At 38.6% G+C, this 12,160-nt stretch overlaps 1 protein-coding gene across 3 annotated transcripts in view; it reads right to left on the reverse strand.

Annotated features, from left to right (window-relative positions):
• Nucleotides 1-5,864: 5,864 nt before the first annotated feature.
• The window catches only part of herc2 (HECT and RLD domain containing E3 ubiquitin protein ligase 2), a 79,172-nt gene continuing 72,876 nt past the window's right edge, over nucleotides 5,865-12,160 (reverse strand). For all 3 annotated transcript variants that reach the window (XM_079840553.1, XM_079840552.1, XM_079840554.1), the window contains exons 89-92: nucleotides 8,649-8,839; nucleotides 8,438-8,543; nucleotides 8,135-8,347; nucleotides 5,865-6,872 (exon numbers count right to left, since the gene is read on the reverse strand). In XM_079840553.1, coding sequence (XP_079696679.1) covers nucleotides 6,600-6,872; nucleotides 8,135-8,347; nucleotides 8,438-8,543; nucleotides 8,649-8,839 — 783 coding nt within the window. In that variant the 3' untranslated portion in view covers nucleotides 5,865-6,599. The remainder of the gene's footprint in view (nucleotides 6,873-8,134; nucleotides 8,348-8,437; nucleotides 8,544-8,648; nucleotides 8,840-12,160) is intronic.

The following is a 12,160-nucleotide window of genomic DNA, read 5'->3' on the forward strand; positions in this document are numbered from 1 at the left end:
GAGCCAACCCGGCGTAAGTAGAGCACCTGACCTACTCCAGCATAATGCGCTCTGTGATTTCTGCTTATGAAAGAAAGAAAAAAGCATTAAGACGGTGAAGAATGCTCCTGATTTCTAAGTCAAATTAAGCCATCATAAAACACTCCCCTCCTCTTTCCTCTGTCATGCACCCCTAATATCCTTTCATCTCCTCAGACTTTGACGTAGAAAAGAAGATAGAGGAGGCGGGTTTACGATGTAACCTTTGACCTCTGAGCTTACTGCTGTCACCCATTAACAACAAAGTCTGTGAACCAAGAGTCATATACGCCGAGCTAGATGGATCAGCCGACTCACGGGTAAACATCACTTGACTTTCCTCTGGCTGCATGTGAAAGCTGTAAGGGGTGGACGGGCTCACTCTACACCACATAAGCCAGCATGAGTTGTGCAGGTCATTATGGGGATTTTATTAAACAGTTTATGTCAGTGCTTCAGAGGAATGCGTCTTAAAAGGTCTGGAAATCCCAGACATGACCAAAACCAAAGTAGACGGAATCTAAAGCGTGTTAAACAATGGCAAACTGCTTGCATATTTGGGGATTTCAAATAATTAGATAAATAACAACACATTTTCAGAATGTGTATGACTTCATCATCAATTATTGTTATTATTATTATTATTATTATACAGTGTAAAAACTGGAAGCAAGTATGGCGCAGGGCTTACATTTTCAAATTCGGTAACACTTTACAATAAGGTTTAATTTGTTAACATTAGTTAATGTATTAACTAACACAAACTAACCATGAGCAATACATTTGTTACTGTATTTGTTAATGTAGTTTGTATAAATACAGCAGTTCATTGTTCATGTTAGTTCACAGTGCAATAATGTTAAAATATAACTTTTGATTTCATTACTGTATTATTAAATGTTGTAATTAAGATTAATAAAGATTTATAAATGCTGTAGAAGTGCAGTTCATTATTAGTTCATGTTAACTAATGAAACTTTATTGTAAAGTGTTACCTCAAATTCAAACAAAATTTAGGGGTGGGGTTCAATGTCACAAATATAACAAACCATTACCAATCTTTTCTATTGGACAGTGAATATGGATTTATAATATTGGCCATCACATTGGTTATAGATTATAATAAAAATAAATGAGCTGTTGATATTGGTCAAAATGTGACGAATAAAACACCAAATGCTAGTGTAGAAAACTAGTATAATTAAGTAATTTAGGGGGAAAAACATGCGCATTTCAAATATATATCGACCAGTATTTTGACTGATAATTTCGACTACATCGCTACCGGCTAGATTTTTTTTCTTCTCTCTTTTTAAAATCTGAATAACATTTCTCCCCAATTCAAATGTGCAATACAAATACACGGAAGTACTCAATTGTTTAAATTCATAATCGGAACAAAAATAAAAGGTTCTAAATGGACTCGCTCGCTTTATATGATGAACTAAAGTCTTACACCGTGTCCTAGGGCTGTACAATTAATCGAAAAATAACCGAAACCGACATTCAGAATGTCTAACCGACGTATTTTTCCCAAGTCGGTTATTCCGGTTTTCACGTGACTCCGCCCCGTCTGTCACATCAAGCGCAGTTTGCAGGCACACAGAGATGCACGAGCAGTTATCTGTGTTTATAAATGCCCAGACTCGCTATAGTAACTGCATATTTTACACCGTTTATACAGGTCAGTTAATTGCTGTTTTTATAGCCTATGCACTTACACACACACACACACACACACACACACAGAGAGACGGCGCGCGAAAGCCCCGAAGCCAGATCGCTTTCACTTTCGTGCTCAAAGTTTGTCAAGTAAATGCATTAAAAGGCTTGCCAGTTTCAACATTTAACGCGATTGTGCACTATTCAAAAACAACACTATGGAAAACTTCTCCGTTCAGTGCTCAGCTTTTTTCTGTGACACAGAGCCGAGCCGTGTCTCTGAAAACACGCGCGCCCTGAAGGCAGACCTCTATCAAGTGCGTCCTCACAAAGTTTGTCATTTGTCGGTGGTTTAAGCCCTGCCAGTTTGAACATTAAAGCGAGTTTCGACCATCAGATGTGTATTATGTTGAACTAATGCCTGATATATTGTGACAAACAAACACTCAGACAGAAGCTCGCGCAGAGAGTAGCGCAGAAACGCAGTGTCAACGCTGTCCTGTGACTAAAGCAAAGTCACTAAAGGAGCTAAGAAACTCAACCGTTATAGGCATACATTTTAATACCTTTGCAGTAAGTACAAACCACAGCTTCATAATGAATAGAGACAGTATGAGTAATTCACACACACAATCACTCTCTCATTAATGCATTCAAATAAATGTAATGTTGGTAATTTATTTCCTTCAAGTACTTTAAAATCACAAAGAAATGCACTTTCATTAGAAAAAAAAATCCACCTTTAATAGTAGAAAATATTTACAGTACAAACCTTATCAGTGAACTTACTCAAAAACCTTATGAGGGCCAAAAAAAAAAGCCAAATAATCGTTCATTAATCGTAATCGAGGTCAAATGTTCAATTAATCAAGGTTTTTATTTTTGGTCAAATCGTTACAGCCCTACCGTGTCCTAACTACATGCGACGTGATGCCGCGACACGCGATAAAAGGTATCTTTCCATGTTAATTAGAGTTTTTGTCCTAACCAGCCACGATGGCGACACATGATTAATCTATCGAATGGTAAAAGGGTCACAAAACGGCATTAACCAAACGCCTGGTGTCCAGAAAACACCGTTATTTGCATCGTTTTAGACAAAAAGACGGCACAAAATACGGAGTTCTGTAGTCCAAGTGACGTAAACGACAGCATTTTCACAGCAGAAAAAGACGGTGCAAAATACGCCGTTCATTTCGCCGTTTGGTCTTACATTTTACGGTGTGATTTACGACACTTCAGTCTGACAAAGATGGCGTAAAAAGCAGTTTTTACGGCATCTTTGTCAGACTGAAGCGCCGTAAATGACGGCGTAATATGGAAGGCCAAAAGGTTAAGTAAACGGCGTATTTTGCACCGTCTTTTCGTCTAAAACGCCGCAAATAACGCTGTGTTATGACACCAGGCGTTTGGTTAATGCCGTTTTGTGACCCTTTTGGCGTTCCATATTAATCTAATTTAGAAACGGTTTCTATTTTGACGACGTCGCGGCTGGAACAACAACACAAAACATAAATCTCAGGTAATGTTTAAGTGCTTTATTCAATGTTAAAAGCGTGTAATGTGACTTTGAATATAATTTAGTGCTCCCATCTTTGTAACGTAACTTATGCTGCTTTCACGTGCTCTCGGAATGATCGTAAATACGAGTTCCCTAGGTAAAAATTGCACATGAACGCCCTCACATTTTGAAACTTGAATGCAATGAGCTCGTAATCACGACTTCAGAAGTCGGAATGACCAAATTTCCGATAGCACGTGAAGGCAGCATTATGCTGCCTTCACGTGCTATCGGAAATTTCCTAATTCCCACTTTAGAAGTCGTGATTACGAGCTTGTTGCATTCAAGTGCTTTGTTGTCGGAGTGAACAGGAATCATGGTGGACACCAGGTTATTCTTGCCTATTTATTGGGAAAATCTTATTAAAACCATCATCATTTGTAGTCTCCCATGCATCGACAACCATATAAACATTCCACATAGTCCGCTTTCTGCTGATTCTGTAATTTCAGTCAAATGCAAGCTATTTTCGCTGTGTACCAAACATACAATACACTTCATATGATTACTCTTACATGTAAATATGTACTACGTTAATGTCAAGACAAGACAACCAAGCTGTTTTGAAAAAAATAAAAATAATAAAACCACACCTGCCACAGCAGTCTAGTTCTCCCCGCCCCCATGTTTAAAGCTTATGACACGCCCATCTCGGGAATTGGGGTATCAAAATTATTTCCGAACTTCCCAGTGGTAAACACGACATCAGAGGGCGTTCATGTGCAATTTTTACCTAGGAAACTCGTATTTGCGATAATTCCGATAGCACGTGAAGGCAGCATTAGTCATTCTAAAAGCAACAATGGATTATTCACCTCAGATCTTGAAATTAAACAAATGGAAACAAGAACGAGTATATTCTTCGACAAAGATTGTTTTAGTAACTCAGTAGGTGTTTTAGTAATGTTTAAATGGTGTAATATTTGTGAATTTGATTATTGTAGGCTACTTATCCATTTCCTTGCGAGTGCTGTCAAGATTATGCCGCGTTCCAGGCAACCCGTGTTTTTCCAACCTTCAACCCGTGAAAGTGGACTGGAACGGCAGTCAAACCCGTGACTTCCCACCCGTGAACTCGTACTAGATCTTTTTTTTTTTATTTATTTTTTTAACTCGTACTAGATCGATGTACTCCCAGTTACGAGTTTTGACGTCACATAGCCCGCGAAGCAACAATGGCAGCCCCCTACGAATGCAGTGTTTATGAAACAAATAACGTAAAATAAAAAAGTATAACAGCTTTTCTTGCCGTCTGCGCTGTTTTTCTCATCCGTTTCCCTCAAATAAGCAAGGAGTAAGCACCTTTGGCGATAGAAATGATTGTAAATGAGCATACACCCCGTACGGTCCGCCACGCTTTGTTTACATCAAACTACCACACAATTCCTTGCGCTCAGGCAGTTTGGCGTGACTTTGCCTGGAACACTACAAAGTCGTGAGTCGAGGTTTGAAGTTGTAATTTACGGGCTCAAAAACCTGTCTGCAGTGTTGCCAACTATTTTCCAAGGAAAGTAGCTAAAGCCAGCCCAAAAAGTCGCTAAATGTCGCTAGATGACGTCATGTGTTAATTAGCATATCCGTGACGTCACCGCGTCGTTCTGCCTGCCTAATGTGTTTTCTCTTAATCCGTGCTCACATACTGTATTTTAAAAGAATACAATACAGCCAACTGTCTAATAAATATGTTCTCATTTCCTATATCTTTTTTTCATACAGTAGAACGAGTATGATAGTGAATTAAAAAAATTTTTTTAACAATCTGAGAGATGTCTGAAACTGGATGAACTAAAGCTCTGTGAGAGTGAGTAATATATAAGTGATAAGCACAAGAGAAGAATTGAAATCATAACGGGTCAAACTAAATTCTTTAAATATAAAAAAAGGAAGCAGATAAGTGATTGGTCCGTGGCACCCCTGTGTGCGCATGTGTAGCTCGCTCATTCACGTCTGTCAGCTGCTCTGTGTGTGTGTGTGTGTGTGTGTGTGTGTGTGTGTGTGTGTGTGTGTGTGTGTGTGTGTGTGTGTGTGTGTGTGTGTGTGTGTGTGTGTGTGTGTGTGTGTGTGTGTGTGTGTGTGTGTGTGTGTGTGTGTGTGTGTGTGTGTGTGTCAGCCACAGCCACTCACTGAACAGGGTAAACGCAGAGAGAGGTGTGACGGCAGGGAGAAAGCAAGACCTCGCGCTCGCAGATCAGTACTGGCTACATTTGTAAAATAAAGTAGCTGACGTTTGTCCAAAAAGTCGCTAGATTTGTCGCTAGTCGCTTTTTTGAAAATAAGTCGCCAAAGGGGTCTGAAAAATCGCTAAATATAGCGACAAAGTCGCTAAGTTGGCAACACTGCCTGTCTGGAACGCAGCATTAATTAATCTCTGGTGCCGTCGTGCACTTGCCGCAAGAGCCCGCCCACACGCTGTTCTGATTGGCTGCGGTTTTTGATTGATTTGTCGCATCTTGTCTACGCGTGTAGTTAGGACACGTTGTTAAGGGTTTGGAACGTCATTAGGGTGAGTAAATGATGACAATACATTTTTGGGTGAACTGCTCTAATTTAAGACATTAAGGCCTTAAATTGTGGAAGGTCAAATTAAGCCTCAAGACCCATGGAAACGCTGAATAATAAACGTACAAGAGAAATTTGGTTTAAATTTATTAACAGAAATTAACATTTATTTATAACATGGGAATGAGATTTCTCATAAACACATGGCACAATCAAATTATATACATTCCATAATGAGAACAGTGCAGACACATATTGGAGGTGACCGACGACCTAAAAACAACCCCTGATCAGGCTCCCACTGATCAAATGAGAACACAAAACGTCCTGCTCCAAGTTAAAAAAGGTTCTTAAAGAAACACTGCTGTTCTCAAATTAAGAGGCGAAGCTAAAATTCATAATACTAGCTATTTAACACAAAATTAAAGTGAAGATCTTCACAGACACCTGTCAGGAGTCGTCTACCACAGTGCTAGGCTAAGCGGTCTGTCCTCTGCAATAAAACGTGAACACAATGTTTAATACAAAGAGATGTGTAGCTTCTCCTGTCTTCCTGGTTCTCTTCACAACAAAGATAATAAAAAAAATCTATCTTGCTTTTCACCAGCTTATAGTGCTTTAAAGCTAATTGCACATAATGATATACACTTATTTCTCTTCATTTAGTTGTATTTGTGTCAATGCACATATTAATAAGTGAGGTTAAAACAAACATCTTCGGTTCAGTTTTTATTTAAAACTTTTTTTCTTTTCGTCAGCTTATTTTCAAGACTTCATACAACTTACCGCACCATGTGTCTTGTGTGTGTGTGTGTATATATATATATATATATGTGTGTTTCAACCAGGGGTTAAGAGTTCAGTGTCCTGTCAGGTAATCCTGTGTGGAGTCGGAAGCAAATGAATCCGCATCCTCATTGTCAGAGTCGTCACTGCTGTCATCTGCGGCGGGCTCTCCGCTTAAAGCAATCCGTGCGTAGTCATCCGTGTCAATGGACTTGCAGAAGTGAATGGCGTATTTCAGTTTCTCCTCCAAGACTAGCTTACAGGAGTAGCGAGGCAGCTTGAGCAGGAAGAAGCAGGTGTAGGACTCGGGGAGGAAATGGTCAGGTGGGTTGTATTTATCAAGAACCTGGACAAAGAGGGCAAAAACTCTACAAATGAGCAATTATATTTCAAAACACGCTTACAAACAAACATATTTTAAACTTTCTACTCAAGGAATCCTGGGGGGAAAAAGTGGTTTAAACAATGATAAGAAGAAATGTTTCCAAATCAGTGTATTAGAAAGATTTCTGAAGAATTAGGCCATGTTTTTTTTCACGCAGCTGACGTATTTTTCCAATTGTTTTCAATGGGAGTGCCGCGTTTTTAGAACGCCATGAACGCAACGATGCGCTGAGCGACTATTTCACACTCAAGCACTGAACACTCATCGTTTTTTTATTGGTTGCCGAGAGTTGAAGAATGTTCAACTTTGAGGAAAACTCAGCGCTCATCACGGTCACTTTTCACCCAGCCGTCCAATCACGGTGGAGGAAGGGCGGGACAAATACAACACCGACCAACCGCCACATTCTGCTTGTGCAACGTCAACTGATGAAAACAAGCAGTATAATAACAGAACAAAATTATTTAAAACAAGAGCCAGAGGAAGTACTTTACATTGTATCTGCATTTTTATATAGAATCAATACAAAAACAAACTATCTGTGAAATGAGATACTAGTAACACTTCCGCGGATATTCCATATCATAAGCAAAGAGTCTCAACTGAAAAAAAACGCTGCCGGTTTTCAGCCGGCTAAAAATGCTTTGGGGGAGGACACACGGCCCTAGTATTTTTTACTGGTCGCTGGGAATGTTCAACTTTGGGTAAAGTTGATGACAGTGATGAGCCCTACGTTTTCCTCAGTTGTCCAATCACGGTGGAGGAGGGGCAGGACAAATACAACACCGACCAACCGCCACATTCTGCTTGTACAACGTCAACAGAGCATAATAACGAAAAATAAAACATAATTTAAAACAAAAGCCAGAGCATTGTATCGACATTTTTATATAGAATCAAGATAGAAACCAACCATCTGTGAAATCAGATGCTAGTAACACTTCCGCAGATATCCCGTATCTAGCAAGCAAAGCGTCTCAACTGGAAAAAACACTGCACTGCCAAAATGCTCGCAAGCGTGGCGTTTTCAGCAGGCTAAAAATGCTTTGGTTGGACACACGGCCTTATGTTACAAATTCTGATGGCTGTAATTATATAAAATTACCATTCAATTGGACAGCAGAAAGAACTCATATGGGTTTGGATTGACATACGGGTTGGTAGATTAACATTTTTAAGGGGAACTATCGCTTTAAGTGAGACTTTTTAGATTCACAAATTACCTGCACCACAAAGTCTCGTCCACGGAAGTCTGCAATGGTCCTGGGGAGGCGCGTGCGACCCCAGACGAACCTGAGGAAGAGCGAACGTTCTGTGTTGGAGAAAGACTCCATCACGTCCCAGAACCACTGGATCAGAGGAGCAGTGGGCTCCACTCCCTTATACGTGGCCACTGATTTGAGCAGGTGCAGGGGGATGTCTGGGCTACCGCACACCTAGACAACACAAACAAGTGACATGAAGTCTAATAAAAATTCCTGACAACATATTTGCTCAATGTGTTTTTATGTTGAAGACGCACTCACCATGGTCTCCAGCTCATAGCCGGTAAAGAGAGAGAGGAGAGGCACCGGTACCACACGTGCCATACCTTCCCTTACTGCAGACACCTGCTCATCGTACTCATGCAGCCTGGAAGACGAAAACAACAACATACCAGTAATATTTATTCTTGACATGTTTCTTTCCTCAGAATGTGTTGATAACTTAAAAAAAAAAAAATCTAATTAGTCACACCTGTAGTTTATTGCTAGCCGCACATATTCGCTTCGGTTATCTAGGGTGATATGGGAATATTTGGAGCTGAGTTGGACTTCCTGTCCACAGGCACTGGGCACAGTGAAGGGCAGAGGCATAGCCTCGAACTCCTCCGCAGACGCCTCGTTATCTCTGATATACATCAGACCGGGGATGAAATCCTTGTCCACCTAACACAAAAGAAAAGGTGAGGTCAGATGTCAAATATTGTGAAAAGCAAGAAAAAAAATTCTCAATAAATATACTATATACACACTAGGGGTGTAACGATTCATCTACTACATCGATGTATCGATTTATTTTCCTATGATCTAACTACATCGATCTGTGCTCGGCAAGATGGCCTTCCGGACGACATATATCGATCTAACATCGTTTTAAAAGGTAATCAATCGATTGTATCGATCATGGGAAATAACGCATTGGATTTAAGCACGTCAGACTTTATATGGATATATGATAATGATAAAGCCGTTAAACGTTACTCGATTAAGTCTGCCTATCTGTGACATCATCGCAACGCACGCACCAGCAGCAGCGCAAAGAAAACAAAACAGCATGGCGGATGACAGAGAAGCCAACGTGCGAGAAATTATCAAGCCACCAGGAGAAAGAGCTAAGTTAGTAACGTTTTACCTGTACTTTCAACCCTTGCTTGTTACCTGTGCATTCCTGGCCCCAGTGTGCCTGCAGAGCGAGTTTTTAGTACTGCTGGCGACATAGTGAACGCACAGAGAAGTGTTCTGCGGTCAGATCATGTTGATATTTTTGAAAAAGAGTCATTGAAGAGTAGTTGGTTACATTTTATCTTTGTTAAATATTGTTTGTTTATTAAACTGAGAGTAGTAGCAGGTTCAGCCAGTTTATTCAACCTGAAGAAATGTTGGTTGCACTTTATTTTTGATATTAATATTGTATTTGTATTATTTTAATGTTGTAAAACAACAGCAAAAGTAGCAGGTAAACCTACTATTAATTAAACCTGAATAGTAGTTAGTTGCACTTTATTTTTTATACTAATATTGTAATATTTTTATGTTGGAAAACAAAAGCAGAAGTAGCAGGTTAACCTACTGTTGAAATGTTGGTTGCACTTACTGTGCTTTTATTGAAAATGTATTGAAAATTGAAAATGAGAGCAGAAAAGGTTAACTTCCTTTTAATTAAACCTAAACTGTTGGTTGCACTTTATTCAAATAAAATTTGAATGCATTTGCCATTAATTGTTGTTTACTTGTTTGTTTATATCCATAATTAATTGATACCTGATTCCCTTACAAGAAACAACAGGAATCTAGGAAACTTCACCTGCATTGAGCAGTCTCCAGATATTTATTTCAGTCACACAATTTTTGGCTAAAAAGTTACTGAATCGATTTCAAGTCACTGAATCGTTTCGGATCGTATCGTTCTAAATGAACCAATATCGTCCTTGAATCGTATCGACAACCTCAAATCGTGATACGAATCGAATCGTTGTTAAAACGAATCGTTACACCCCTAATACACACACACCAAAAAATCTTGCCCCAAACTTTTGAGCTAACACTTTAGGGTTTAGTTTAGGGTCCAATTCTCACTATTAACTTGTTGCTTATTAGCATGCATATTACTAGGATATTGGCTGTTTATTAGTACTTATAAAGCACATATTAATGCCATATTCTGCATGACCATATTCTACATCCCTTGATCCTACCCAATAACTTTATAAACTCCTCTAATTACTGCTTATTAATAGTTAGTAGGGTGGTTTGTTAAGGCAAAAGTCGTAGTTAAAGGGATAGTTCACCCAAAAATGAAAATGATCCCATGATTTACTCACCCTCAAGCCATCCTAGGTGTATTTGACATTCTTCTTTCAGACGAATACAATCAGAGTTATATTAAAAAATGTCCTGGCTTATCCAAACATTATAATGGCAGTGAATGGCAGCCCAAAATTTGAAGCCCAAAAAAGTGCATCCATCCATTATAAAAGTATGAACGTACGAAAAAGCCAGGACATTTTTTAATATAACTCTGATTGTATTCGTCTGAAAGAAGAAGGTCATATACACCTAGGATGGCTTGAGGGTGAGTAAATTATGGGATAATTTAAATTTTTGGGTGAACTATTCCTTTAATAGTTTAAAATTAATACTTTACTGTCACATTTGATCAATTTAAGGCTACATTAAAATACATTTATTATGTTACAAAATATTTCTATTTCAAATAAATGTTGTTCTTTAAACTGTCCATTCATAAATTTGTTTATAAAAAACTGTTTTCAGCATTGTTAATAAAAGGAAATGTTTCTTAAGCACCAAATAAGCATTTTTGTAATAATATCTGAAGGATCATGTGACTGAAGACTGGAGTAATGATGCTGTAAATTCTGATTTGCCATCACAGGAATAAATTACATTTTTAAAATATATTAAAATAGAAGACCATTTTAAATTGTGATCATGTTTGACAATATTACGGTTGTATTTGATAAATTACAGTATAGGAGACTTCTTTCAAAATCTAACAAACCCCAAACTTTTGAACTACAGTGAATTTAAAAAAGTTTGCCACTTTTCAGATTTAGGTTGTTGTTGTAATAGCCAGTGATGCTGATATGGCAATAAACTTAAATACATGACAGATACAAATTAAACTTCTAATTAAACTACTAATACCAGAGAACCTTCAAGTTGTAGTTGGATGATCTGAGTGTTCTAGCAGGAGAATATTTTATGGAGGATACTGTTTCCATGACTTGGGTTTATTCAAGATTCATTCAACAAAGGTGACTGAAGATAATCTAAACCTATGCAAATGACCATAGAAAAGGAATGTGTGGGTGTCTTTGAATGCATCACAGTCAGTGTCTCACTGTTGTCTTGTGCTTGGTAATCTTTCTCTTTAACCTTTCTGATATCTCCAGGCAAAAGCAACAAACAACAGCTGCTCTGTGAGCAAGAGACATCCTGCGCTGAGAACCGCCATCACTGCAGACGTCTCAGCAACCCATGATCTCAGCGTGAATGCAGGAGATGCATACACTCGCATTCATTTTTACACATCACACGTGCATGTGCGCACACTCACACACTTTATATCTGAGATCATTCAATTAATAACAACTGCATAATATTCCTGTAATTTGATGCAAGAAACTGCTGCGAAATGCAGTATTACTGTAGAACAAACACAGATTTAGAGAAAGCTGCTTATAGTACAAATGCATCAAGAGTGGTACGTTTATGACCGTCACCCATGTCAGCTGACCGCCATAAAATGTACAGAATGCACAAGAGGTATGTGCTCTCATTCCATTCATTTATATAATGGATTCGAGAGGCCCTGCCATAAGCTCCAACTACAGACATACTTGCTATGTCATCTAATCCTGATGTGCTGAGTGAAAAAAAAAAAAAACTAAACCCCAAAACTAAAAAAAATACTTTTTAACAACAACAAAGAAATTGTAGTTAATGATAATAACATTGGTTTCACAC

Source organism: Gobio gobio (assembly GCF_949357685.1).
Source record: "Gobio gobio genome assembly, chromosome: 17".
Lineage (NCBI taxonomy): Eukaryota > Metazoa > Chordata > Actinopteri > Cypriniformes > Gobionidae > Gobio > Gobio gobio.